At 37.8% G+C, this 25,203-nt stretch overlaps 1 protein-coding gene across 7 annotated transcripts in view; it reads right to left on the reverse strand.

Annotated features, from left to right (window-relative positions):
- The window catches only part of NAV3 (neuron navigator 3), a 608,990-nt gene that overhangs the window by 32,332 nt on the left and 551,455 nt on the right, over nucleotides 1–25,203 (reverse strand). For 6 of the 7 annotated variants that reach the window (XM_040233842.1, XM_040233840.1, XM_040233838.1 and 3 more), the window contains 6 exons: nucleotides 21,262–21,373; nucleotides 9,250–9,371; nucleotides 8,263–8,283; nucleotides 7,402–7,574; nucleotides 5,679–5,832; nucleotides 4,076–4,247 (listed from right to left, as the gene is read on the reverse strand). In XM_040233842.1, the coding sequence (XP_040089776.1) occupies nucleotides 4,076–4,247; nucleotides 5,679–5,832; nucleotides 7,402–7,574; nucleotides 8,263–8,283; nucleotides 9,250–9,371; nucleotides 21,262–21,373 (754 nt within the window). The remainder of the gene's footprint in view (nucleotides 1–4,075; nucleotides 4,248–5,678; nucleotides 5,833–7,401; nucleotides 7,575–8,262; nucleotides 8,284–9,249; nucleotides 9,372–21,261; nucleotides 21,374–25,203) is intronic. The other variant, XM_040233839.1, reaches the window with a different exon arrangement.

The raw sequence follows: 25,203 nt of genomic DNA on the forward strand, positions 1-25,203 counted from the left end.
CCAATCAAGTGAAATACCGACAAGAAACCATAAAGGTTTTTCACACGTCTGTCTTCACTGGATGCATGGAGCATGCACTATATTTCAGGACCTGGACTGTCAATTGTCCTCTGCTACTTCTTTTTTTTTTTAATTAATCATGTACTCTACAGAGCTTTTCTGTTAAAAAGCCTCAGTATAAAAGCACTTTTGAGTGTCAAGTTTGAGCCCACTAACCATGCAGAGTTCCAAAGAATAGCAAGGAGAGAGAAGAAAGCCTTCCTCAGCGATCAATGCAAAGAAATAGAGGAAAACAATAGAATGGGAAAGACTAGAGATCTCTTCAAGAAAATGAGAGATACGAAGGGAACATTTCATGCAAAGATGGGCACAATAAAGGACAAAAATGGTATGGACCTAACAGAAGCAGGAGATATTAAGAAGAGGTGGCAGGTGTACAGAAAAGATCTTCACGACCAAGATAATCACGATGGTGTGATCACTCACACTCACCTAGAGCCAGACAAACTGGAATGTGAAGTCAAGTGGGCATCACATTATTAGGAAGCATCACTATGAAAAATGCTACTGGAGGTGAGGGAATTCCAGTTGAGCTATTTCAAATCTTAAAAGATGATGCTGTGAAAGTGCCACACTCAGTATGTCAGCAAATTTGGAAAACTCAGCAGCGGCCACAGGACTGGAAAAGATCAGTTTTCATTCCAATCCCAAAGAAAGGCAATGCCAAAGAATGCTCAAACTACCGCACAATTGCACTCATCTCACATGCTAGTAAAGTAATGCTCAAAATTCTCCATACCAGGCTTCAACAGTACGTGAACTGTGAATTTCCAGATGTTCACCTGGATTTAGAAAAGGCAGAGGAACCAGAGATCAAACTGCCAACATCTGCTGGATCATGGAAAAAGCAAGAGAGTTCCAGAAAAACATCTATTTCTGCTTCATTGATTATGCCAAAGCCTTTGATGGTGTGGACCACAATAAACTCTGAAAAATTCTGAAGGAGATGGGAATACCAGACCACCTGACCTACCTCCTGAGAAACCTGTATACAGGTCAGGAAGCAACAGTTAGAACTGGACGTGGAACAACACACTGGTTCCAAATAGGAAAAGGAGTGTGTCAAGTCTGTATAATGTCACCCTCCTTATTTAACTTATATGCAGAATATATCATGAGAAATGCTGGGCTGGAGGAAGCACAAGCTGGAATCAAGATTTCCAGGAGAAATATCAATAACCTCAGATATGCAAATTACACCACCCTTATGGCAGAAAGTGATGAAGAACTAAAGAGTCTCTTGATAAAAGTGAGAGGAGAGTGAAAAATTGGCTTAAAGCTCAACAATCAGAAAATGAAGATCATGGCATCTGGTCCCATCACTTCATGGTAAATAGATGGGGAAACAGTGGCAGACTTTATTTTTTTGGGTTCCAAAGTCACTGCAGATGGTGATGCAGCCATGAAATTAAAAGACGCTTCCTCCTTGGAAGGAAAGTTATGAACAACCTTTACAGCATATTAAAAAGCAGATACTACTTTGCCAACAAAGGTCCGTCTAGTCAAGGCTATGGTTTCTCCAGTGGTCATGTATGGATGTGAGAGTTGGACTGTGAAGAAGGCTGAGTGCCAAAGAATAGATGCTTTTGAACTGAGGTGTTGGAGAAGACTCTTGAGAGTTCCATGGACTGCAAGGAGATCCATCCAGTCCATTCTGAAGGAGATCAGTCCTTGGTGTTCAATGGAAGGACTGATGTTGAAGCTGAGACTCTAATACTTTGGCCACCTGATGTTGAACAACTGATTCATTGGAAAAGACCATGATACTGGGAAAGATTGAGGGTAGGAGGAGAAGGGGACGACAGAGGATGGGATGGTTGGATGGCATCACTGACTCAATGGACATGAGTTTGGGTAGACTCTGGGAGTTGGTGATGGACAGGGAGGCCTGGCATGCTGTGGTTCATGGGGTCACAAAGAGTCGGACCCGACTGAGCAACTGAGCTGAACTGAAACAATCGTGAAGGGAATAAAAGCTCTCCTAGTCAAGTGATATCAAGTGATTTAAATTTTTGCCTGTTCAGACACAAGAATCACATTTAGAAAATAACTGAGGGAAGAAAACTATAAAACACTAAAATAAATAATGAAATGGGTAATTATAAAGCGCATTAAAAAAGAAAAAAATCCTCCCCCCACCAAATTGTCTCAAATTCTGAATCACGGCCATCACATGGACACAGAAATTATAAATTTAATTTCTTTGATTTTATATTCATCTTTATGAGTCCTAGTCTCCCTAGACATTAGTTGTAGTATAATTTTTATATAGCTGTTCTTTCTAAACTATTTTCAGTACTGAATTTGCCTCCTTCAAACCTGATCATATTTCCTTGGACTAAAACAAAATCATGTAACAGGTCATAAAATCCCACCCTAAGCCATCCTGTAAGGTACTAACCCTTATGAAGTGAAGCCCCAGGACGTAGGACGGCACTGACTGCCATTAGGTGTGGATCCTACAGCACTTCTCTCGGATTCATCACTGAGAAGCCAACATAGGATGAGGCTCAGGACTCTCAGATTTAAAGCGTTTGTTCTTTTTCTTCCCCTATCTTTTGAAGAATGTGGATGATAACACCTCATAGACAATGTATACATTCAAGTTATTACCATATTTCTTTGGCTTTCTTTTACCTAATGACTGATAACTTCAGTTAAGTATAACCTCGGTTTTTTCTTGTGCTGTGCTCAGTCGCTCAGTCCTGTTTGACTCTTCATGACCCCACGGACTGCAGCCTTCCAGGCTGCTCTGTCTATAGGGACTCCCCAGGCCAGAATACCGGAGTGGGTAGCCCTTCCCTTCTCCAGGGGATCCTCCCAATCCAGGGATCGAACCGGCGTCTCTTGCACTGCAGGCTGATTCTTTTACCAGCTGAGCTATGGGTACTAATATTTCTTTTGCTTGATGTGTTTTTTCAGAATTCATTTTCCTTCCCCAATCCCTGCCAAATGGTATAAAACAATGTTTTCATGAACTTAAGGGAATTCCTACTTACCTTTTAGTTTTCAGCTACCCTTTATAAGAAAGCAAGTATGCATTTGGGCCATTCAATTTACCCCATGAAGGGAAGATATAATTAGTAGAATTTTACAAATTCTGATCTTTTAGAAGCAAGAGATATGATTTATTAAAATATCATCAATATCAGCTTTCTGTATATCTCTTTGTGTTTTTCGTTTTCATCTTATCTTTGTCTTCTATATTTAAGTGTAATTTAAGGCAAGTCATGAAGTTTCTCAGTTCTATCATGGGGTCTAAAATTGCCCAGGAACATGTATACTATTGGTTTTCAAGCGTCATCTAGTGGCTGTGCTTTGTAATCACCACAGATCCTCCTGTAAATCTCAACCAAGTCTTTTATGTATACAAAAATTATTAAATGCAGTGTGTGCGCGCTCAATTAAGGGAGCAGTTATCCTTTATAACGGAATACTTCATCAGATATTAAGACAACGTTAGGTTATATGATTCTATTTGCAACTGACTAAAGCGCTACCCTTATTCTGAACACAATACTGGCAGTTTAATAGGGCTGTAGCCTGGTGACAGAGGAGCACGGTATTCTCCCTGGGCTGTAAAATGCAGGAGCACCTAGTCAAATTTAGGAGTAGGTCCTGAAACACCTGTAAATGGGCAAAACGCTATCAAGCTGCACGGGGTTCTGATTATATAGCGATGAGTACGAATGACCATCACCGAGAATATTACTCCTTCGTCCTATCTGTAATCCTGGAAGAAGTACTTCTCAAGCACAAATAATGGTTTTAAAAAATGATATGAAAACCATATCTCTAAGTCGTTTCACTCTTTTACACAGAATGTTCTTTTAAAATGATCATGACGGAGAATGAACTTATAAGGGAAAAGGGCTATCTCTGAGAATTAGGGTGTTAACGCTTTGAAGAGGGAATGGGTGAGGGTGGCGGTGGGCAAGGGTCTCCGAATTCAAGGTGTCCTCGCCTGTGAAGTCCTAGACATGCTGTGATCCAGGCACTGTGCGCACAAACTCACCTGAGGTAACAGACTCCGTGATGTTCAGATTGTTCAGCGAGAGCCCTAAGGACTGCCGCGAGGAGGAGGAGGAGGTGCTACTCGCCGACTCGGACGGGGGCCGAGCGGGCTTCACGTTCCCCGTCTCCGCCTTCAGCCGGTCATTTTCAGCCTTCAGTATTTCAATCTCATTCTGTTGTGAAATTGAAAAACATGGGGCTAACTTGAAGAGAAAAGGGTATCAACTCTTTTAGTAGGGTAATCAGTATCTTTTTTTAATGTGGTGAGATATTAAATAAACAAATATAAATTATGAAAACAAGATTTCTTTCCAAAGAAGGAAAAGTAAATCTCTTTCTCTGTCTCCCATATATACATATTCAGATATTCACAAATACAGATACACTGACCAGTGGAATTTTTTTATACTTAAAAAATATATATATCATATATTTGAGGAGTTTTCCAGGATGTGGTCTCACCTGAATTAAGAATAACATAATTGAAGAGGTCATTCCATTTCTCATTTTAGAATTAAACACTACAACATATATAAAAACAGATAAAAAACAGAGACCTACTATATAGTAAAATATTTTGTAAAAACCTATAAGGGAAAAGAATCTAAAAAGAATGTATCTATATCTATCTATATTCAGTTGTATATATATATATATATATATATATATATATATATATAAACTGAATCACTGTGCTGTACATCTGAAACCTTGTAACACAATATTATAAATCAACTATGCTTTAATAAAATTTAAAAATTTAATGCAATACTATTAATATCTCATAGAAGAAAATGCCCTTTGTAATATTCTGAATTCAGGGAGAGTTGAAAATCACAGTAAAACAAAAGTAATATAAATGAAGTGATTTAAAATGATCACTTCAGAATCTAGCTAACGTCTGAAAAAGTTTTTGTTCCTTCAAAACAGGGCACTAAGCTCATAAAAACAACACATGCCTTTTGATGAATATATCAGTGGTATAGGAATCTGCTTGGCAACGAGCTTTTCCTGCTTCAGTCATCTGCGGTACTGAGTGATTACTGGTTGACAATAATAAAGTGAAAGTCTGAGCACAGACTGGTTCTGAATTTAGCCTTCGGATCCTTCCAAGACATACAAAAGCTTTACTTTTACAGATGGCATTCTACATCACTTTTACTTTCATATTTAGAAAGCTTGTGTTATATTTCTGTCCTTTCCTCATTTCATTTGTTTTTCAATAAAAAATAGGTAAAGGTGTTTGAAAATCAGATTTCAAAATTATAGGAAAAAGATACCAAAAGGTAAATCATGGGAAAGTGAAGAAGCAAGGGCTGTAGTAGTTTCTCTGAAAACTTAGCTGTCAGCCAATTCAATCACTAGTAAAAGTGCCTTCAATGGTCCTTGAGTGCAACCAGCCAGTTTGCACTCCCATTTCCAAACCGGGATTTTACAAAATTTTCCAACCGATATTAGGAAAGGAGTTGCGGAGGTTAAATAAAAAGAGTGCATTTCCAAAAGGGATTTAAATGTGAGATTTGCTTTTACAATAACTGAGAGAAGAGAATAAGCAGCATTTCAAATCTCTCCTGTTCATTCCTTGAAGGTGCTTACAGACCAACCTGCATCCGGTTCATGGCTTCCCGGATCTGATCGAGATGATGTGCAGAGCTGAGGGCCTCCAGCCGAATATCTGTTAATTTTAATTCCTTTTCTCTGAGCTCACTCTTCAACTGCAGAATTATCTCTGCCTCAGCCTCTGTGCATTCACAGATCCTGAAGAAAAAAAGAAGCACAAAATCAGCAGCTGGGGAAGCCAGAGGATTAGGAAAGGCAATGATTCTTTTAAAAGCTGAACTGCAATATTATCCAGCAGGTACAGAGATTATTTGCTGCTGGCAAAACCTAGAGAAAAGGAAAAAGAGTTTTACAAACAGAAATACATTCATAGGTTCAAAACTGAAAAGAGTAGGCCTTTGTCTCTCTCTTTTTTTAATCTCTATTTTTTGAAGTTTAACAACAACCTATCTTTACTGTATAGAAAACTGATACTCAAAATTCCCTTGTTGCTAATATTTGTGGGGCTGAAAGTCAGAGTATTACTACATCTCATTCAACCATTTTTTCAAGGGACTTAACCTTCTATTTGCAACATATTTTATTTGTTTAAAACAAAGTTAGTATGTATTAAAATGTTGATTTCTAGTTTTATAAAATTTTGCAAAGAATAATCTTGTTTGCCATAATACTATCTCCAGGTTACCACAAAACTTCAAAATAAATATTGTGGACAATAAATCAGGGAGATTAGTTTTGGACATTTAAATAATGGATGAGTGTTATATAATCCTTCTGGTAGGCTCGGCTGATTTAGGAGGTCAGCTAATGAAACTGAAGCAAGGTTTCAACCCAAACAAGCGGGCTAGTTGGGGCTGCTTGAAGGTCACATACACGACATCCTTACTGTTGTTGTGTTGTTTTGTAGACAGCTTGGGAGGAAATATGTCAAAAATAATTTCTGTTATATTAATGAATAGCTTTTCTGTTTAATGTGAGGATTAAGTTGCTGGTCACAAAATGACAGTGCTGTGTTCTTCTAAGTAAGGGAATTAAATAGGGTGTGCAAGGTCTTAAATGGTTCTATTTATGGCCTTGCTGTATATGACAGCTCTGGGGAGCTGCCGTCACAGGCACACATGGAATCTGAACTAAATGGTATACAGAACAAAGAGCATGATCAGAGCACATGTTTTAGGTTCTAAATGTTTTATTCTTTCTTATAACATTCTAGTGGGATACTATAAAAAATGTTATGCTAGATTATCTAACACAATTGAAGAAAAATGGATTGCAGTTCGGCTTAAGGTAACAAAATTTTACTTCCACAACAGGAGGGCAGAGGAGTTGGTCATTGTTGAAACACGTGCGAGTGATTTTAGAGAAAGCAGGAGGGAACACTGCTTAGGTTAGAACTGGGGTCTGAGCAGTTTTCATGCATCACACGCCATTTTACCGGGATCTATGCTTGTAGATCACAGGGCCATTTTGCCGTTTCTTTGGTGGCCAGACAAGGGGTGACCTGCATTTAATGCACAGTTAGATAGATACAAGGACAAATGCCAGTGAAATAATAACTTAGAAAAGGGGAGAATGAGATCAAGAAACATTCACATTCTAATGTATGGAAAACAGAAGAGAAATGAATGCTGTCTGCTATTCTAAGGAAGAGCTGGAAATAACGGACACAGAGACAGTGCTGTGGTTCCATTCAGAACACACACGTGGGCCTGGCCTGAAGTCGCCTTCAATAGATTCTTCCTCGTGCTGCAGAAGGGGGTGACTTACGCAGAGGCAGACTGCGACGGCTTCATGGAGGCTGACCCACAGTCACCCCCGTTGTGGGGCAACTTGGGGGATGCTGGAAGGGACGAATCTGTAAGCTCTTCAATGTCCGAATGTGAGGAAGGAGGCTTGGTGGACTTTTTCTTCCCAAAGGCTTGTTTGAATGAGCTTCTCAGCTGCAAGAAGGACAGAAATTACCTTCCTTGTCTGTTTGCACTGGGGGCATCTCGCTTTGGGCCGTTAGTTTGCAGGTGCCATCCTAGCCACTGCCTGGGGTCAGTATGTATAAGCAAAGGATTAACAGCTGCAGCACGGTATCTCTAATTAAAAAAAAAAAAAAAGATACCGTGTTTTGTGTTTCTGTTTTATTCTTGTATTAATCCAGCACAGCGCAAACATGGAAGGCTTTTAAACAGTGCAGGGACAAGGGCATGGCCATCAGAGCACTCATTTAAAACGAAGTACCTTGAAGGGATCTCCTTTCAGAAGGCTCCTCTCTTCAAGGCAATTTGTTTTAAATGGCCACTTTAGCACGACTATCAAGTCAGGGCCTGCTGACAGTATGAACTTAAAAAGCAAAATGAAATCAAATTCACCTAACACTTCATTAATCGTGAGTTTCTATTCAAATTTTCAGTTCCCAGACTATGCAAAACCAGAATTGGTATGCCCTACAGCGCTATTTGGAAAGTAGTTTTACTTCTCTTTAAAATTGAAGATTAAAATGAAAAGACACAAAGAAAAGACAAACAAGGTAATCTGTTTTTAAAAGGTATAAAAGCTTCCTGCCAAAATGAATAGCATTCATGCCAAGGGTGGGTGTTTTTATAGATGCATGCCAAACTGTCCACGGTTTATATTCACCTCACTTCCTCTAGAGTTCACCTTGCAGAAACATGAAAGAGTGCGGAATTACAAATCAAGGGAAGGAAGGCTGATCAGTATTTTAAAATATTACCTGCATCAACATTTTTTTAAAAAACAAAAAAGATATTTCTCTCATTATTTACAGAAAGCACTCTAGTAAAATCCTTTCCTGATTTCATTTTGGATGTCATCAAGAGTTCTACTTATTTAAAATTTACTTTTCTTTCATGGCAGTCAAAGAAATCCTTTACTTCATTATTTTTTAAACATTTTGTAGTGGTAGCATCTTCCCCTCAGTTTTTCAGCAATTACTTTATATCATAAATTATGTCTCTAGCTAACTATCCCTTGTTAGAGTACATTTCTATATTTCTCCTATGTTCTTTTGGTGAAAATATATAGAGTTCATTTCTGATACAGTGATAATTTCACACTATAAGCTCTGTTGATGCAAGGGGTGGAGAAGTTTGCAAGGACTCTTCTTTTTCTTTTACCAATTCTATTTTTTCTCCTCTGCTTCCATCAGCATCTTTACCACCATCACCAACACTAACACCACCACCATCATCACCATCATCCTTTTCTTCTTCTTCATCTCCACCTTCACAATGAGGCCCTGCTTGGAGCCATTTATTTATAGATGTTACTCTGTTTTTCTTTACAATATCCCTGCCAAGTCAGTATAACTATCCAGTTTTTACAAAAGAGAAAATTTAGGCTCACCAAAAGTTGAAGTACCTTGCCTACGAGCCAAAAAGTAAGCATTAGAGTTGGGATTCCAATCTAAGTTCAGTTAGTCCCAACTCCAAGGCATCTGCTCTTCAGCGCCAGGCTGCCCTCAACTTGTTGATGAGTGTAGAATTTGAGGGGTCAGTCACTTGAATGAGATACTGTAAACTGCTGTGAATCTCTAAAACCCAAAAGGAAAAATCCTGCCTCACTGTGCTAATAAGCTTCTGAATTAGACGAATGCTAATAGCTTACCCAATTTTTCTTTTTCTTCTTCTTGGAGTCAGCATCGTTACCACTGCCGATGCTGGAATGGCTTGTGGCACTGTTAATACTAGAAACGCTTTCAGAGGAATGCTGTCTTCTGATGCGGAGATCTAGCCACAGACAGAGAGAGTCACATTTACTCATAAAGACTTTCAATCCGAGCAAATAAGACTTTAAGGGTTTCTGAGAGGAAGTTCTCTAATTATAGTCAACACAGCTTTGTACAGATCATTTCAATGCAGTTTTAGTTTTATAAGCTTAACAAAGTATCACCCTATTTGCTTTAATTAATTAGGTTACCTGTATTAAGAGTCAATGGGAATCGCAGGTAAGTCTGTAGCACTGGCAGTTCAATGAATTCTGAGTTTTGTCCCCAAATTAAATGCTATGCTAGTGATTTTTACTGAATACCTAGATCAAGCAGCACTTAGAAAATCATTTATCCCAATGATATATTCCATGGAATAAATGGAAACTCATAATGGCATGAAAATTAATTGTGTCTTTTTAATATTTGTCCTTTGAATAAAGCTACTGAAGCCAAACTACCGACTTTTCATTTCATGGATGCATACCTTGTTAGAGCCAAACAAAGCTTGCGAGTCATCTAAGCACTTCATCTCATAGATGAGATAACTGAAACGCAAAGAAGTACCTTGACCACGTCAAAGAGCTAATGGAGTGAAGGTCCTCAAGAGGGAATCTAGGTAGACTTCATTTGTGAATTAAACAGAAATCGTAGTTCAGTTCAGTTCAGTCGCTCAGTCGTGTCTGACTCCTTGTGACACCATGAATTGCAGCAAGCCAGGCCTTCCTGTCCATTACCAACACGCGAAGTTCACACAGACTCATGTGCATTGAGTCTGTGATGCCATCCAGCCATCTCATCCTCTGTCGTCCCCTTCTCCTCCTGCCCCCAATCTCTCCCAGCATCAGGGTCTTTTCCAATGAGTCAACTCTTCGCATGAGGTGGCCAAAGTATTGGAGTTTCAGCTTTAGCATCAGTCCTTCCAAAGAACACCCAGGACTGATCTCCTTTAGGATAGGCTGGTTGAACCTCCTTGCAGTCCAAGGGACTCTCAAGAGTCTTCTCCAACACCACAGTTCAAAAGCATTAATTCTTCGGTGCTCAGGTTTCTTCACAGTCCAACTCTCACATCCACACATGACCCCTGGAAAAACCATAGCCTTGACTAGACGGACCTTTGTTGGCAAGTAATGTCTCTGCTTTTAAATATGCTATCTAGGTTGGTCATAACCTTCCTTCCAAGGAGTAAGCGTCTTTTAATTTCAGGGCTGCAATCAACATCTGTAGTGATCCTGGAGCCCGCCAAAATAAAGTCTGATACTGTTTCCACTGTTTCCCCATCTATTTCCCATGAAGTGATGGGACAAGATGCCATCATCATCGTTTTCTGAATGTTGAGCTTTAAGCCAACTTTTTCACTCTCCCCTTTCACTTTCATCAAGAGGCTCTTTAGTTCTTCTTCACTTTCTGCCATAAGGGTAATGTCATCTGCATATCTGAGGTTATTGATATTTCTCCCAGCAATCTTGATTCCAGCTTGTGCTTCTTCCAGCCCAGAGTTTTTCATGATATACTCTGCATATGAGTTAAATAAGCAGGGTGACAATATACAGCCTTGACATACTCCTTTTCCTATTTGGAATCAGTCTGTTGTTCCATGTCCAGTTCTCTGTTGCTTTCTGACCTGCATATAGGTTTCTCAAGAGGCAGATCAGGTGGTCTGGTATTCCATCTCTTTCAGAATTTTCCACAGTTTATTGTGATCCACACAGTCAAAGGCTTTGGCATAGTCAATAAAGCAGAAATAGATGTTTTTCTGGAACTCTCTTGCTTTTTCCATGATCCAGAGGATGTTGGCAATTTCATCTCTGGTTCCTCTGCCTTTACTAAAACCAGTTGAACATCTGGAAGTTCACGGTTCATGTATTGCTAAAGCCTGGCTTGGAGAATTTTGAGTGTTACTTTATTAGCATGTGAGATGAGTGCGATTGTGTGGTAGTCTGAGCATTCTTTGGCACTGCCTTTCTTTGGGATTGGAATGAAAACTGACCTTTTCCTGTCCTGTGGCCACTGCCGAGTTTTCCAAATTTGCTGGCATATTGAGTGCAGCACTTTCACAGCATCATCTTTCTTTGAGCAATTTGAAATAGCTCAACTGGAATTCCATCACCTCCACTATCTTTGTTCATAATGATGCTTCCTAAGGCCCACTTGACTTCACATTCCAGGATGTCTGGTTATAGGTGAGTGATCACACCATCATAATTATCTGGGTTGTGAAGCTCTTTTTTGTACAGTTCTCCTGTGTATTCTTGCCACCTCTTCTTAATATCTTCTGCTTCTGTTAGGTCCATACCATTTCTTTCCTTGAATTTAACTCAGATGACCATTATATCTACTACTGTGGGCAGGAATCCCTTAGAAGAAATGGAGTAGCCATCATAGTCAACAAAAGAGTCCAAATGCAGTACTTGGATGCAATCTCCAAAATGACAGAATGATCTCTGGATGTTTCCAAGGCAAACCATTCAATATCACAGTAATACTAGCCTATGCCCCAACCAGTAATGCTGAAGAAGCTGAAGTTGAACGGTTCTATGAAGACCTTCAAGACCTTTTAGAACTAACACCCCAAAAGATGTCCTTTTCATTATAGAGGTCTTGAATGAAAAAGTAGGAAGTCAAGAAACACCTGGAGTAACAGGCAAATTTGCCCATGGAATACAGAATGAAGCAGGGCAAAGGCTAATAGAGTTTTGCCAAGAGAATGCACTGGTCATACAAACACCCTCTTCCAACAACACAAGAGAAGACTCTACACATGGACATCACCAGATGGTCAACACTGAAATCAGATTGATTATATTCTTTGCAGCCAAAGATGGAGAAGCTCTATACAGTCACCAAAAACAAGATCAGGAGCTGACTGTGGCTCAGATCATGAACTCCCTATTGCCAAATGCCGACTTAAATGGAGAAAGTAGGGAAAACCGCTAGACCATTCAGGTATGACCTAAATCAAATCCCTTATGATTATACAGTGGAAGTGAGAAATAGATTTAAGGGACTAGATCTGATAGACAGAGTGCCTGATGAACTGTGGACGGAGCTTTGTGACATTGTACAGGAATCAGGGATCAAGACCATCCCCATGGAAAAGAAATGCAAAAAAGCAAAATGGCTGTCTGGGGAGGCCTTTGAAAAGCAAAGGAGAAAAGGAAAGATATAAGCATCTGAATGCAGAGTTCCAAAGAATAGCAAGAAGAGATAAGAAAGCCTTCCTCAGCGATCAATGCAAAGAAATAGAAGAAAACAACAGAATGGGAAAGACTAGAGATCTCTTCAAGAAAATTAGAGACACCAAGGGAACATTTCATGCAAAGATGGGCTCGATAAAGGACAGAAATCACAGACAGTGTAATTCTCCCATTACACCTAATCCCAGCCCATGACTTCGAAGAATAATAGTAGTAGCAATAATAACAGGTAATAATAAAGCTAGCTTTTACTAGATGCTTACTTTGCTCTGGGAACATCTAATTTTAGTCTTAAAGCAAACCACTGAAATGAGCATAATCACTAAAGTTTCCTTACAGTAACACAGCAGAAAAAGAGTCTTAGATGGATCCTACTGTCTATTGTACTAACTGCCAGGTAATATGACCTCTATATACTCCTAAAAAGCAAGAACTTCTCTCTAGGTAATAAGATATTTTGAAAAGGACACTATCTGATACTAAATCACTTTTTGAAGGTAGCCACTCCATACAACAAGCTTATAAGATTTATTTATAATTATTAAAATTGAAATTATTTCTACTCACAGTGAACTGACCTTAAGAGTTACTGAAAACACATGTAATTTATAAAATTATTTTTAAGGTCAAATGTGCTTTTAGGCCATCTCTTACTGTTATATTTAATTGGAATCAATGCAGATTAGCCAAGCAAAAAAAATCTCAGTGGAACTTATCAGAGGTCAGAAATTACAATATATCTTTCAAAAAGTTCCCATAGAAATAATAGTATATAATCAAAACTTTTCAGCAAAGTACTTTGACAATAAAATGACCAATGGAAATGGAACCTTAACTGGTTACTTTCAAATTGTACAATAATTATATGGGTGGGTGGGTAATATACATATACATATCTCCATCTTTAATCTCATTTTCATACCTATCCATAAGTACTTTGATTTTTCCATTAAGAGAATAACTGTGCTGAAAAATTTCATAGGAGGGGAAAACTATAATAGCTGTTTTTAAAAATTCCTAGAATTTGTTCCAAAAGTGTATATTTTTATTTTTATTTTTATTTTTATTTTTTTAATTAATTTATTTATTTTTAATTTTTACTTTACAATTCTGTATTGGTTTTGGCATAGATTGACATGAATCCACCACAGGTGCACATGCGTTCCCAAACATGAACCCCCCTCCCCCCCCCTCCCCACAACATCTCTCTGGGTCATCCCCGCGCGCCAGCCCCAAGCGTGTCATATCCTGCATCAGACATAGACTGGCATTTCGATTCTTACATGTTATTATACATGTTTCAATGCCATTCTCTCAAATCATCACACCCTCTCCCTCTCCCTCTGAGTCCAGAAGTCCGCTATACACATCTGTGTCTTCTCCGCTGTCCTGCATACAGGGTCATCATTGCCATCCTCCCAAATTCCACATATATGTGTTAGTATACTGTATTGGTGTTTTTCTTTCTGGCTCACTTCACTCTGTATAATTGGCTCCAGTTTCATCCATCTCATCAGAACTGATTCAAATGTATTCTTTTTAATGGCTGAGTAATACTCCAAAATGTCTGCGATCCAAAAATCTGCAAGCAATAAATGCTGGAGAGGGTGTGGAGAGAAGGGAACCCTCCTACACTGTTGGTGGGAATGCAAACTAGTACAGCCACTATGGAGAACAGTGTGGAGATTCCTTAAAAAATTGCAAATAGAAATGCCTTATGACCCAGCAATCCCAATGTTGGGCATACACACAGAGGAAACCAGAATTGAAAGAAACACATGTACCCCAATGTTCATCGCAGCACTGTTTATAATAGCCAGGACATGGAAACAACCTAGATGTCCATCAGTAGATGAATGGATAAGAAAGCTGTGGTACATATACACAATGGAGTATTACAAAAGTGTATATTTTTAATGATGAAAACATTTACTATTTTTGCATGTGAAAAGCATTACCAGTGTCAAAATCTAAATCATGGTATTTATGTGTGTTATTTTGCATCAACAATAAAGGAGCACAGTGTCCCTTAATCAACTAATGTGGAAATTATGTGAATAATCAATAAAAGAATATGCATAGGTATTTATGTTTTAAATATCTGCTACATTTGGCTACAAGCTTTTCTGAATAAGATTAGCATTTGCTAGTTTTCTCATCATAACTGACTTTTACAAATAAAGCAGATGTATTAAGAGTTAAAGTATTTCAGAGTTTTTATTATATCCAGAATTAATAAATTATATTTGACTTCAAATAATCCCAAAATGTTTACATTTGAATCAGTTCTAATGAGATGGATGAAACTGGAGCCGATTATACAGAGTGAAGTAAGCCAGAAAGAAAAACACCAATACAGTATACTAACACATATATTTGGAATTTAGAAAGATGGTAATGATGACCCTGTATGCAAGACAGCAAAAGAGACACAGATGTGTAGAGTGGACTTTTGGACTCTGAGGGAGAGGGAGAGGGAGAGGGTGGGATGATTTGGGAGAATGGCATTGAAACATGTATACTATCATGTAAGAGACGAATCACCAGTCTATGTTCGATGCAGGAAGTAGGATGCTTGGGGCTGGTGCACGGGGATGATCCGGAGGGATGATGTGGGGTGGGAGGTGGGAGGGGGGTTCATGTTTGGGAGTTCATGTACACCTGTGGCGTATTCATGTCAATGTATGCCAAAACCAATACAGTATTGTAAAGTAAAATAAAGTAAAAATAAAAAAAAAAAGGAAAAGAAAAAGTAGTCCTTGGAAATATTAGCTATGTTCAACTATGACCACATTTCCAATAAAGACTGGCAAGGGCATAGTTTCAATAACATTACAGGATGAAGGGAATGCATTTTACTTTTCTCTGACAATTCTTTTCTAGAGTTAAGTATTTGAGTACATGCAGTATCACAGAGTTCAGTAAAAATGGTTGATCAAATGAATACCAACAATCTGAATGAATGGAGAAGCTTATTTGAAACAATATATATTTCAGTTATATGTTTATTCATTCTTCACATTCCACTTCTCATCCTTTGCTCTGTCACTGTTCTAGTTGGAGCCATCACCATCACTTACTCACTCTAATAAAGAACAGCCAGCCAAGTCATGTTCAAATCTTTTTAAAGAAAAATCTTTCGTGCAATCCCTATCAAGCTACCAACGGTATTTTTCAGAGAACTAGAACAAATAATTTCACAATTTGTATGGAAACCTCAGCCAAAGCAATCTTGAGAAAGACAAATGGAACTGGAGAATTCAACCTGCCTGACTTCAGGCTCTACTACAAAGCCACAGTCATCAAGACAATATGGTACTGGCACAAAGACAGGAATATAGATCAATGGAACAAAATAGAAAGACCAGAGATAAATCCACGCACCTATGGACACCTTATCTTTGACAAAGGAGGCAAGAATATCCAATGGAGAAAAGACAATCTCTTTAACAAGTGGTGCTGGGAGAACTGGTCAACCACTTGTAAAAGAATGAAACTAGAACACTTTCTAACACCATACACAAAATAAAGTCAAAATGGATTAAAGATCTAAAAGTAAGACCAGAAACTATAAAACTCCTAGAAGAAAACATAGGCAAAACACTCTTGACATAAACCACAGCAGGATCCTCTATGACCCACCTCTGAGAATATTGGAAATAAAAGCAAAAATAAACAAATGGGACCTAATTAAAATTAAAAGCTTCTGCACAACAAAGGAAACTATAAGCAAGGTGAAAAGACAGCCTTCAGAATGGGAGAAAATAATAGCAAAGGAAGCAAAAGACAAATAATTAATCTCAAAAATATACAAGCAACTCCTGCAGCTCAAGTCTAGAAAAATAAATGACCCAATCAAAAAGTGGGCCAAAGAACTAAACAGACATTTCTCCAAAGTAGACATACAGATGGCTAAACAAACACTTGAAAAGATGTTCAACATCATTCATTATCAGAGAAATGCAAATCAAAACCACAATGAGGTACCATTTCATGCCAGTCAGAATGGCTGCGATCCAAAAGTCTACAAGCAATAAATGCTGGAGAGGGTGTGGAGAAAAGGGAACCCTCTTACACTGTTGGTGGGAATGCAAACTAGTACAGCCACTATGGAGAAGAGTGTGGAGATTCCTTAAAAAACTGGAAATAGAACTGCCTTATGACCCAGCAATCCCACTGCTGGCACACACACCAAGGAAACCAGAATTGAAAGAGACACGTGTACCCCAATGTTCAATGCAGCACTGTTTATAATAGCCAGGACATGGAAGCAACCTAGATGTCCATCAGCAGATGAATGGATAAGAAAGCTGTGGTACATATACACAATGGAGTATTACTCAGCCATTAAAAAGAATACATCTGAATCAGTTCTAATGAGGTGGATGAAGCTGGAGCCTTATTATATAGAGTGAAGTAAGCCAGAAAGAAAAACACCAATAAATAATACAAATATATGGAATTTAGAAAGATGGTAATGATAACCCTGTATGCGAGACAGCAAAAGAGACACAGATGTATAGAACAGTCTTTTGGACTCTGTGGGAGAGGGCGAGGGTGGAACGATTTGGGAGAATGACATTGAAACATGTATATTATCATAAGTGAAATAGATCACCAGTCCGGGTTTGATGCATCATACAGGATGCTCAGGGCTGGTGCACTGGGCTGAGCCAGAGGGATGGTACGTGGAGGGAGGTGGGAGGGGGGAGGGGGGTTCAAGATGGGGAACACATGTACATCCATGGCTGATTCATGTTAATGTATGGCAAAACCACTATAATATTGTAAAGTAAAAAAATTAATAAATAAATTTAAAAAAGAGAAAAATCTTACCATCACTCTCTTATTTAAGACTTCCCAGTAGATTCCCATTTCAGCAAGAATAGAAAACATTCCAACTCTTAAATACGGCCTACAAATCCCTCCCTAAGTAATCTGGTCAGTATTCATCTCTCCTTTAGTTTACCTTTGATCATTATATTCTTGGGGTCAGTTCCATAAAGGCTTGGGTCTCGTTTCTGTCTTAAGACCCTTATGGAATGCTTTTCTGTCAGTATTTAAAATCTGCCTTGACAATTAATTCTTGGGTTTCCCCTTATACATTACTATCTGGTAAAGGACTTTCTTGACTGCAACCGGAGTAGGTTGCCTGGTACCCGTCCTCTCTAGGGAACATATTCTTGTCCATTTTAGAACATATAACTGTTTTATATGCACATTCAGCTACACTAAAGATCACAACAATTCTTTATTTCTGCTTTTCTTTAAGATTAAAAGTTAAATGTTGAGAAAGACTATGTTTAGTTGGCCTACCATTATATATTGAGGGCTTTATACAGAGTATATCATATGGTAGGTGATCAACAAGTAATTATTGAATAAATATATTCTTACAATTCATTCAGTGTAACACTGAGTTTTAATATTAATCTGAATAGCCTATATACATTCAATCCTTTATTTGTTTTTGTTAGTTTAAACTTTTATTTAATCTAAAAACTATTATTTAATCTTTCTTGACCAATTTGGATAGTAACCGTTATCCTTTTGTTCATTTTAGTCAACCCTCTCACATATCTGAGCAAAGGAATTCCTATATTTCAATTCCAGTAGACATTAAGCTACCTGTTGCCGGAGATAAAATGAATCTTTCCAGAAAGTTTTACTTCAGCATCTTGCTCCACAGTAAGGAAGGGATTAAGGCTTTTTAAATCCCTTCTGGACCTATTTACAACATGAAGATTTAGAACATAAGCTGCTTTATTATAGCTCTAAGATAAGCTTTAAATATGCAGTAATTTTCCATGCTGCATATAAATTAACTCCCCCACATGGAAAGTTGCTAAATTCTTAACAGAAGTAGCCCCTAGAGAATTAGTTTTTCTTTTAATTTCAGTATATCTCACTTTATATAGTTATTTTCCCCAAACTTAAATTTTGTTTTTAAAAATTATATTAATATTTTCTATAAAATTTGAATAAGCCCCTTTCATGTACAAGGCATCAACATGGCCAGGATTTAGTATTAAGAAAACAAACCACCCTGCTATCAACCAGGAAAGGTAGACCATAAATAAATGAAGGCACCAAAGTGTAATGAAAATTTTGTAAGGAAACTACAGTTATTTTCAAAAACATATCACAAAAGGACTTTATATAGTTTGAGAGTCAAGGAGGTACGCGAAAGTGAAGTGAAAGTCGCTCAGTTGTTTCCAACTCTTTGCAACCCCATGGACTATACAGTCCATGGAATTCTCCAGGCCAGAATACTAGAGAGGGTAGACTTTCCCTTCTCCAGAGGATCTTCCCAACCCAGGGATCGAAACCAGGTCTCCTTCATTGTAGGTGGATTCTTTACCATCTGAGTCACCAGGGAAGCCCAGAAATACTGGAGTGAGCCTATCCCTTTTCCAGTGGATCTTCCCAATCCAGGAATCGAACCAGGGTCTCCTACATTGCAGGCAGATTCTTTACCAACTGAGCTAACAGGGAACCCCCAAAGAGGTATGTTTAGGCTAACCCTCGCAAGATCTCAGAAAGTTTTTATGCTGAATAAACACTGTAGAAAGTGCCAAGCAGAATCAACAGAATATGTAAAGAACTTCTGAAGAACCGAAAGAAGTTCAGGATAGCTAAAGCATGAAATGACAAAATGCAAGACATAAGGTCTGAAGTATCTAGAACATAAATGATGATCATTAAATACTTGTTGAATAAACAAAACTGGCAAGGAGAGATTATGTCATGTTATGGAGTGCTGTATTTTATCTCAAGGCAACAGGATACCTATTAGATATACACTGTAGACCACTGCTCTGGTCTCAGTGTGAAGAATGGCACAAAGAGGCAAGTCACAGAGCAGGAAGGCCATTGAGGAGCTTGTGGCTGCAGTTCAGGGGGGAGATGAGGAGTGGCGATGAGATCAGAGAAATGGAAACAAGAGATCTTTAAGGGGTGGGGTCAACAGAACTTAGTGATTTGCTGAGTAAGCAGAGGATTTCTGCTGATATGGAAGGATGGCAATGCTTTTGACTGAGAAAGCAGCATTGAAGGCATAAACAGGCCTGAGAAGGAAGAAGACACGTTCAAATTTAGAGATGCCGAGTTTCAGGTGACAAACACACATCCAGAGATAACCAGATAGAGCTCCCTCTTTAGCAGCTGGATTTACAGATGTGTGACTCAAGAGAGGAGCCTGCCCCGGAGAGATATATTTGACAGTTATCAACACAAAAACAATAATTATAGAGAGAGTATTAGATGGGCTTGTATAAAAATTTAGATAGGATGAAGAGAATCATAAAATGTATAAAATCATACATTTTATACACTTCCAGGAAGAGAGCTTAGGACTGGGCTCTAAGAAACATCAATACTTAACAAATGCAATAAACAAGTGAATCTACAAGAGAAACTGTGAAAGAGACTTTCAAAAAGCATAGAAGAATAAGAATATGCATGTAATGAGCATCAGAAGAAGTGAATGTTTCAGGTAGGATGGAATGGATATCAGTATCAAATGCTATTTTTATGATAAATATAGTAAGAATTTTAAATGCACTGGATTTAGAGTTATGTAAGTCATTACTGATGATGGAAAGAACACTTTTGGTGGAGTAGTGGAAAGAAAAACCACACTCCAGTGTCTGAAGTATGACTGGCTGTTAAAGACACTGAACAATTCTATCAAACATTCCCAAAATTCATCTGGAAAAGGGAAGAGAGATGACAGAACACTCAGGATTTAAGAAAGCATTTGTCAGCTGGTAAGAGTTGAGCATATTGAATGCTACTTAAAGGAGACTAAGAATGAGTAGAGCTTACGTAAAGAAAAAAATGACATTATCACAGAGTATTTCTTCAGTGGCAGTCAAAGGGGTGGGGGTGGTGGCAAAAAAGATTATTTTATCATTGTTTAAGATTGTTGAAGCCTTGTTACTGTTTAGTTACTAGGTTGGGTCTGACTCTTTTGTGACTCCATGGACTGTAGCCCACCAGGCTCCTCTGTCCATGGAATTTCCCAGGCAAGAATACTGGAGTGGGTTGCCATTTCCTTCTCCAAGGGATCTTCCCAACCCAGGCATTGAAGCTTTGTCTCCTGCATTGGCAGGTGGATTCTTTACCACTGAGCCACCTTGAAAGCCCTGCTGAAGCATAGTAATAATTAAAAACACACCAACTTTTAGTCCATTTTCTTACCATTTTTAAGTTTTCCACAAAAAATATTTTTCTTATTGCCCCCACACAGGAGTTTCGGTAAACTCTGGGAGTTGGTGATGGACAGGGAGGCCTCGTGTGCTGGGGTTCATGGGGTCACAAAGAGTCGGACGCAACTGAACTGAACCACACAGGGCAAGTTGCTCCCAGTACCCACTACTTCACCATATTGATTGCTATCTTTTTACATAAAGATCTAAATTTCCATATTCCTTCCCTGGTTTGTTTTGCTCAACGGTAGATATGATTATATTACCTAATCTCTCTAGACCCAACTTCACCAAATCAAAAGGAGAGAAGAGTTTGAACGTGGGAGCCAATTCCTAACATCAGTTTGATACTGAAGGCTACTGTTCTTAAATTCTGAGATTCTGAATAATAGCAATTCACATATTAGCAAATGCAGTGTGACTGAGTAAAAGCAGCTTTGCTCTAATTAATAAAAATAGATGCCTATCAGATTGCATGAAAAAATGGCGAGATTTCTAAATATACCTTTGGGAGGGTGGTCAGGACCATTCAGTGCTCCCTGAATGGCTGCCTGGGCAGCAGAGTTCTGGGCCTTCAGCATTTCAATGGTTTCTCTTAGTTCTATCAGCTCAGACTCCTGTGAAACAAACAGAATTTAGAAGCTTTAATACTTTAGAGAGAAGAACAAACCACTTTTATTCACAGCTCACTATCTAATGACCTTGGTTTTATGTAGCGCTGCTGTCCTGGGAGATCTGGAAGCTTGGCTGACCTTCTAAGCTGTATCCTACAATCTTTTACTTGAATATGTAAGAATCTAAATCTAACAGAGAATTAAAAAATAATGTTTTGGTTATTCTCTTACAAATGTGATCTGAATAGTCTTTATTTCTCTAAAAGGGTCCCTAAACTGAGGGCTTCCGGGTGGTAAAGAATCCACCTGCCAATGCATAAGACACAGGAGATGTGGGTTCGATCCTTGGGTCAGGAAAGCCCTTGGAGGAGGAAATGGTAACCTACTCTAGTATTCTTGCCTGAAGAATCCTATGGACAGAGGAGACTGGCAGGCTACAGTCCATAGGGTCACAAAGAGTCAGACACGACTGAGCATGCACGCGCCCAAAGCTGACCAGTGTGACCTAAAACAAGACAGCACTCTGCTCATTTAGATACCAAACTTTTACTACTACCAAAAAGTATATCATAGTGCATGTACTGTTAATTGGAAACCCTGAGGTTTTGTCAAATGAGTGATTTTAGGTTTTCCCATCTGTTTTGCATCTGGGAAATAGAGACTTTTATATTCAATAACAAAACCTGGAATTCATTCCTAAGTCACTCCTATTAAATGCCATAGTATTAAAGCTGCTATCATATCAAGGTCACCTTAGATTTTGGCACTTTTCAGGCAAATAAAATTCCTAGTATAAAGACCTAGCTTCAGCAAGCCAAAGAAATACAGGAATTTTTAAAAACTGAATAGAAATATATGTAACATATAGTCCTTAAAATAGTTAAATTATTTTAAAAGCTTACAAATAAAAATTTTATGACATTTATTTTCTTATTGGGACTTCCCTTGTAGCTCAGCCAAGGAATCTGCCTGCAGTGTAGGAGATACAGAAGACATGGGTTCGATCACTGGGTCAGGAAGATGCCCTGGAGAAGGAAATAGCAACCCATTCCAGTACTCTTGCCTGGAGAATCCCATGGACAGAGGAGTCTCTCAAGCTACAGTCCATGGGGTCGCAAGAGTCGGACACAACTTAGCAACTAAACCATCACCACCACCATTTTTTAATTGAATTTAGGGTAACTTTAAGCTATGTCTCAATGAAAATTCTTGTCTAAATTTCATTATCCATGGTTATTTAAATGAGTATCTTTACTAGAAATAAAGGACTCACTATAAGGAAGATAAGATAACAGAAGCAGCAACAACAACCAAGAACTGGAGTGTTGTTTCAGCGAAAGTGTTTCCATCAGGAGCACAAAAACACGGAGTATCCCTGGCTGTGATAGCAATCCTAAAAATTAGAATCCTGTGGACCTCTTCGGAGGAGAATTCCTCCATAATATATTTGTCATTCATCATTTCTTCCAGTATCTTTGGCAGAAAGCCAAAGAACTGCATTTGCGTCCTTCACTCAGTGGTAAGCAGTTTATCCCTACTTAACGTCTTCCAGTATGCATGAAAAACAGCAGGGTCATGATAAGTGCCACTGAAGAAAACCCGCTTCATGCATGGGAATATCCAATGGCTAGTCCAGCCTTCAACACTTTCTAAAAAAAAGATGGATGGTGCTAACTGAAATGATATCCAAGTTCAAAATAGATACTCAGCACCTCATATGTCTATTTTCCTTGAGTATCTGGCATATTCTTACAAGACAGGCATTAAAAAAAAAAACCCTCTTATAGACTTTTAATAGCTTATAAATCAAAGAATCTCCTAATAGAAAATCAGTAGTGACCTCCTGGATTCACACATGGATCCTCAAATATTTGACTGTAATTTCGCTTGCGTTTATTTGTCATAAAGGAGAAAGAACATGTTTGTGAAAATTACCAATACTGTGACCAAAAATCTATCACGATTTGTCATATTTTTTCAGTCTCTCCAACTTCTGTCTATATTTTGCCCATTGTCCAACTAGTAATAGATTACTTTACCAAAATTTAATATGCTTCCCATTTAAAATAAATCTCCCAAGTGATAAAATATTTATTGGAAATTCATTCTGCTTTTACCAGAAATATATTCACAAAAGAATACCTATAGTGCATATTTAATGAATCACATAATTTAAGTAATTTTACAACTAGCATGCATGTTAAATTTTAATTAAACTCAGATTTTCATACTTGAATTTAAAATCAACAGTGCTAAAATGTTTGCCTTTAGGTTAAAGAGGAAAAAATGAAAATTAAATCTCATATAAATGTTTAAAAATTTAGCTTAATTTTATGGGTTGGTTGACTTGTTTCATTTATTTCAAATTTTGTTCTTTTCTGGAGAAATTTCTTCTAGAAACTATTTTTTTTTTAAATTAGAAGTAGGATGTTCAGGTAATATTGATTTTTTCAGAAAACTGTGTTTAATGAAATAGAATGATCACATTCTAAAATCTTAAGTATCTTTTTAAAAACAACAGCTATTGGCAGGGTAGTAATCACTCAGGGTGGCACAGTAAGCCCAAAGGAAGAATAACTCTGTAAGAAATATTCCATTATATATATGGGAAAATCACATCTATGAAAAAATTAGTTTAGCCAAACTCAGTACTTCCTCAGGAGAACTTTGTAAGTATAAGCAAGTACCTATAAAATGTCACATTGACTTTAAATAAACAAAGTAGCTAAATTCTACACTGATAGTCTGTTCAAATTTGAACTAGTTAACTCTCCGTACTCTCCGTATCTTCCCAAATCCCTTTGTTCTTACTTCTGTTAATGAGACCCACCCTCACCATAACTCAAACTAGCACGTATTTTTCTCTGAGCCTTCCTATGTGATTTCTTCCTGTGCTTTGAATATCTTTCTTCACCCCTAAAGACTACGGTGAAGTATCTTTATACACAATGACACAAGTTTTCTTTTGAGGAAAAATGAAAAAGTTTCTTCTGTATATGTCCAGACCATTTAATGCATTGAGCGTAGTTAGCTATTGAAGAGTTTATCTTTTCATCTGACTTATGATCTGATCTCAATAGATGTTGGCATGATTTTGTCCAAATGTCTGGTCTATATTAAACAGATGTTTCTTCCCTTCAAAGAATGATGAAAAAATTCAACTTTACTGCATATTTTAACAAGAGGGGGTCTCATCAAATAGATGCCATATACTAAAAACATCAAAACCTTATCATTCATTATAAAACAAGTCTCAATATAGCTACATCAGCAGAATCACATCCTTTGGGTGGCAACAAAGTAAGTTTTTTCCTTCTCTCTTTTTAAAAATGTATAGAAATGAATATAAAGCATTTCAAAACTTCATTGAGACAGCAATTTTTTAAATAGTTTACTTCTAGTGTTCTTCTTTCCCCTTTTGATTATAGTTGATTTTTCACATTTTTTAAGCTACATATTTTCTAAGATATCTATAATTCATGGAACTTGCAATGTTGCCTCTAAGTACAACTATGGTATCTGTATTTATTTTGGCCATGGTAGGGAGAGAGTGAATGAGAAAAATAATTAGAAGTGAGTTCCAGCGATATCCAACTATAAAATTCTTTGATAATCTGAAATATATTAACATACTCTTTTCATTTTAAAGGTGACTTGATAGAAAATATTTAAGTTTTGAGGATCCCTTTTAAGCCTTCAGAAAGAACCTAGAAAATGTATACACCATCAAGAGATGAATCTGAAGTCTATTTCTCCAATTCAGCAGTTTTGGGCCTAGAGTAACTCTGCAGAGGGTCTTGGGAATAAGATGATCAGATAGTATTTTGTTTATA

The sequence above is a fragment of the Oryx dammah genome, unplaced genomic scaffold (genome assembly GCF_014754425.2).
Source record: "Oryx dammah isolate SB20612 unplaced genomic scaffold, SCBI_Odam_1.1 HiC_scaffold_29, whole genome shotgun sequence".
NCBI lineage: Eukaryota > Metazoa > Chordata > Mammalia > Artiodactyla > Bovidae > Oryx > Oryx dammah.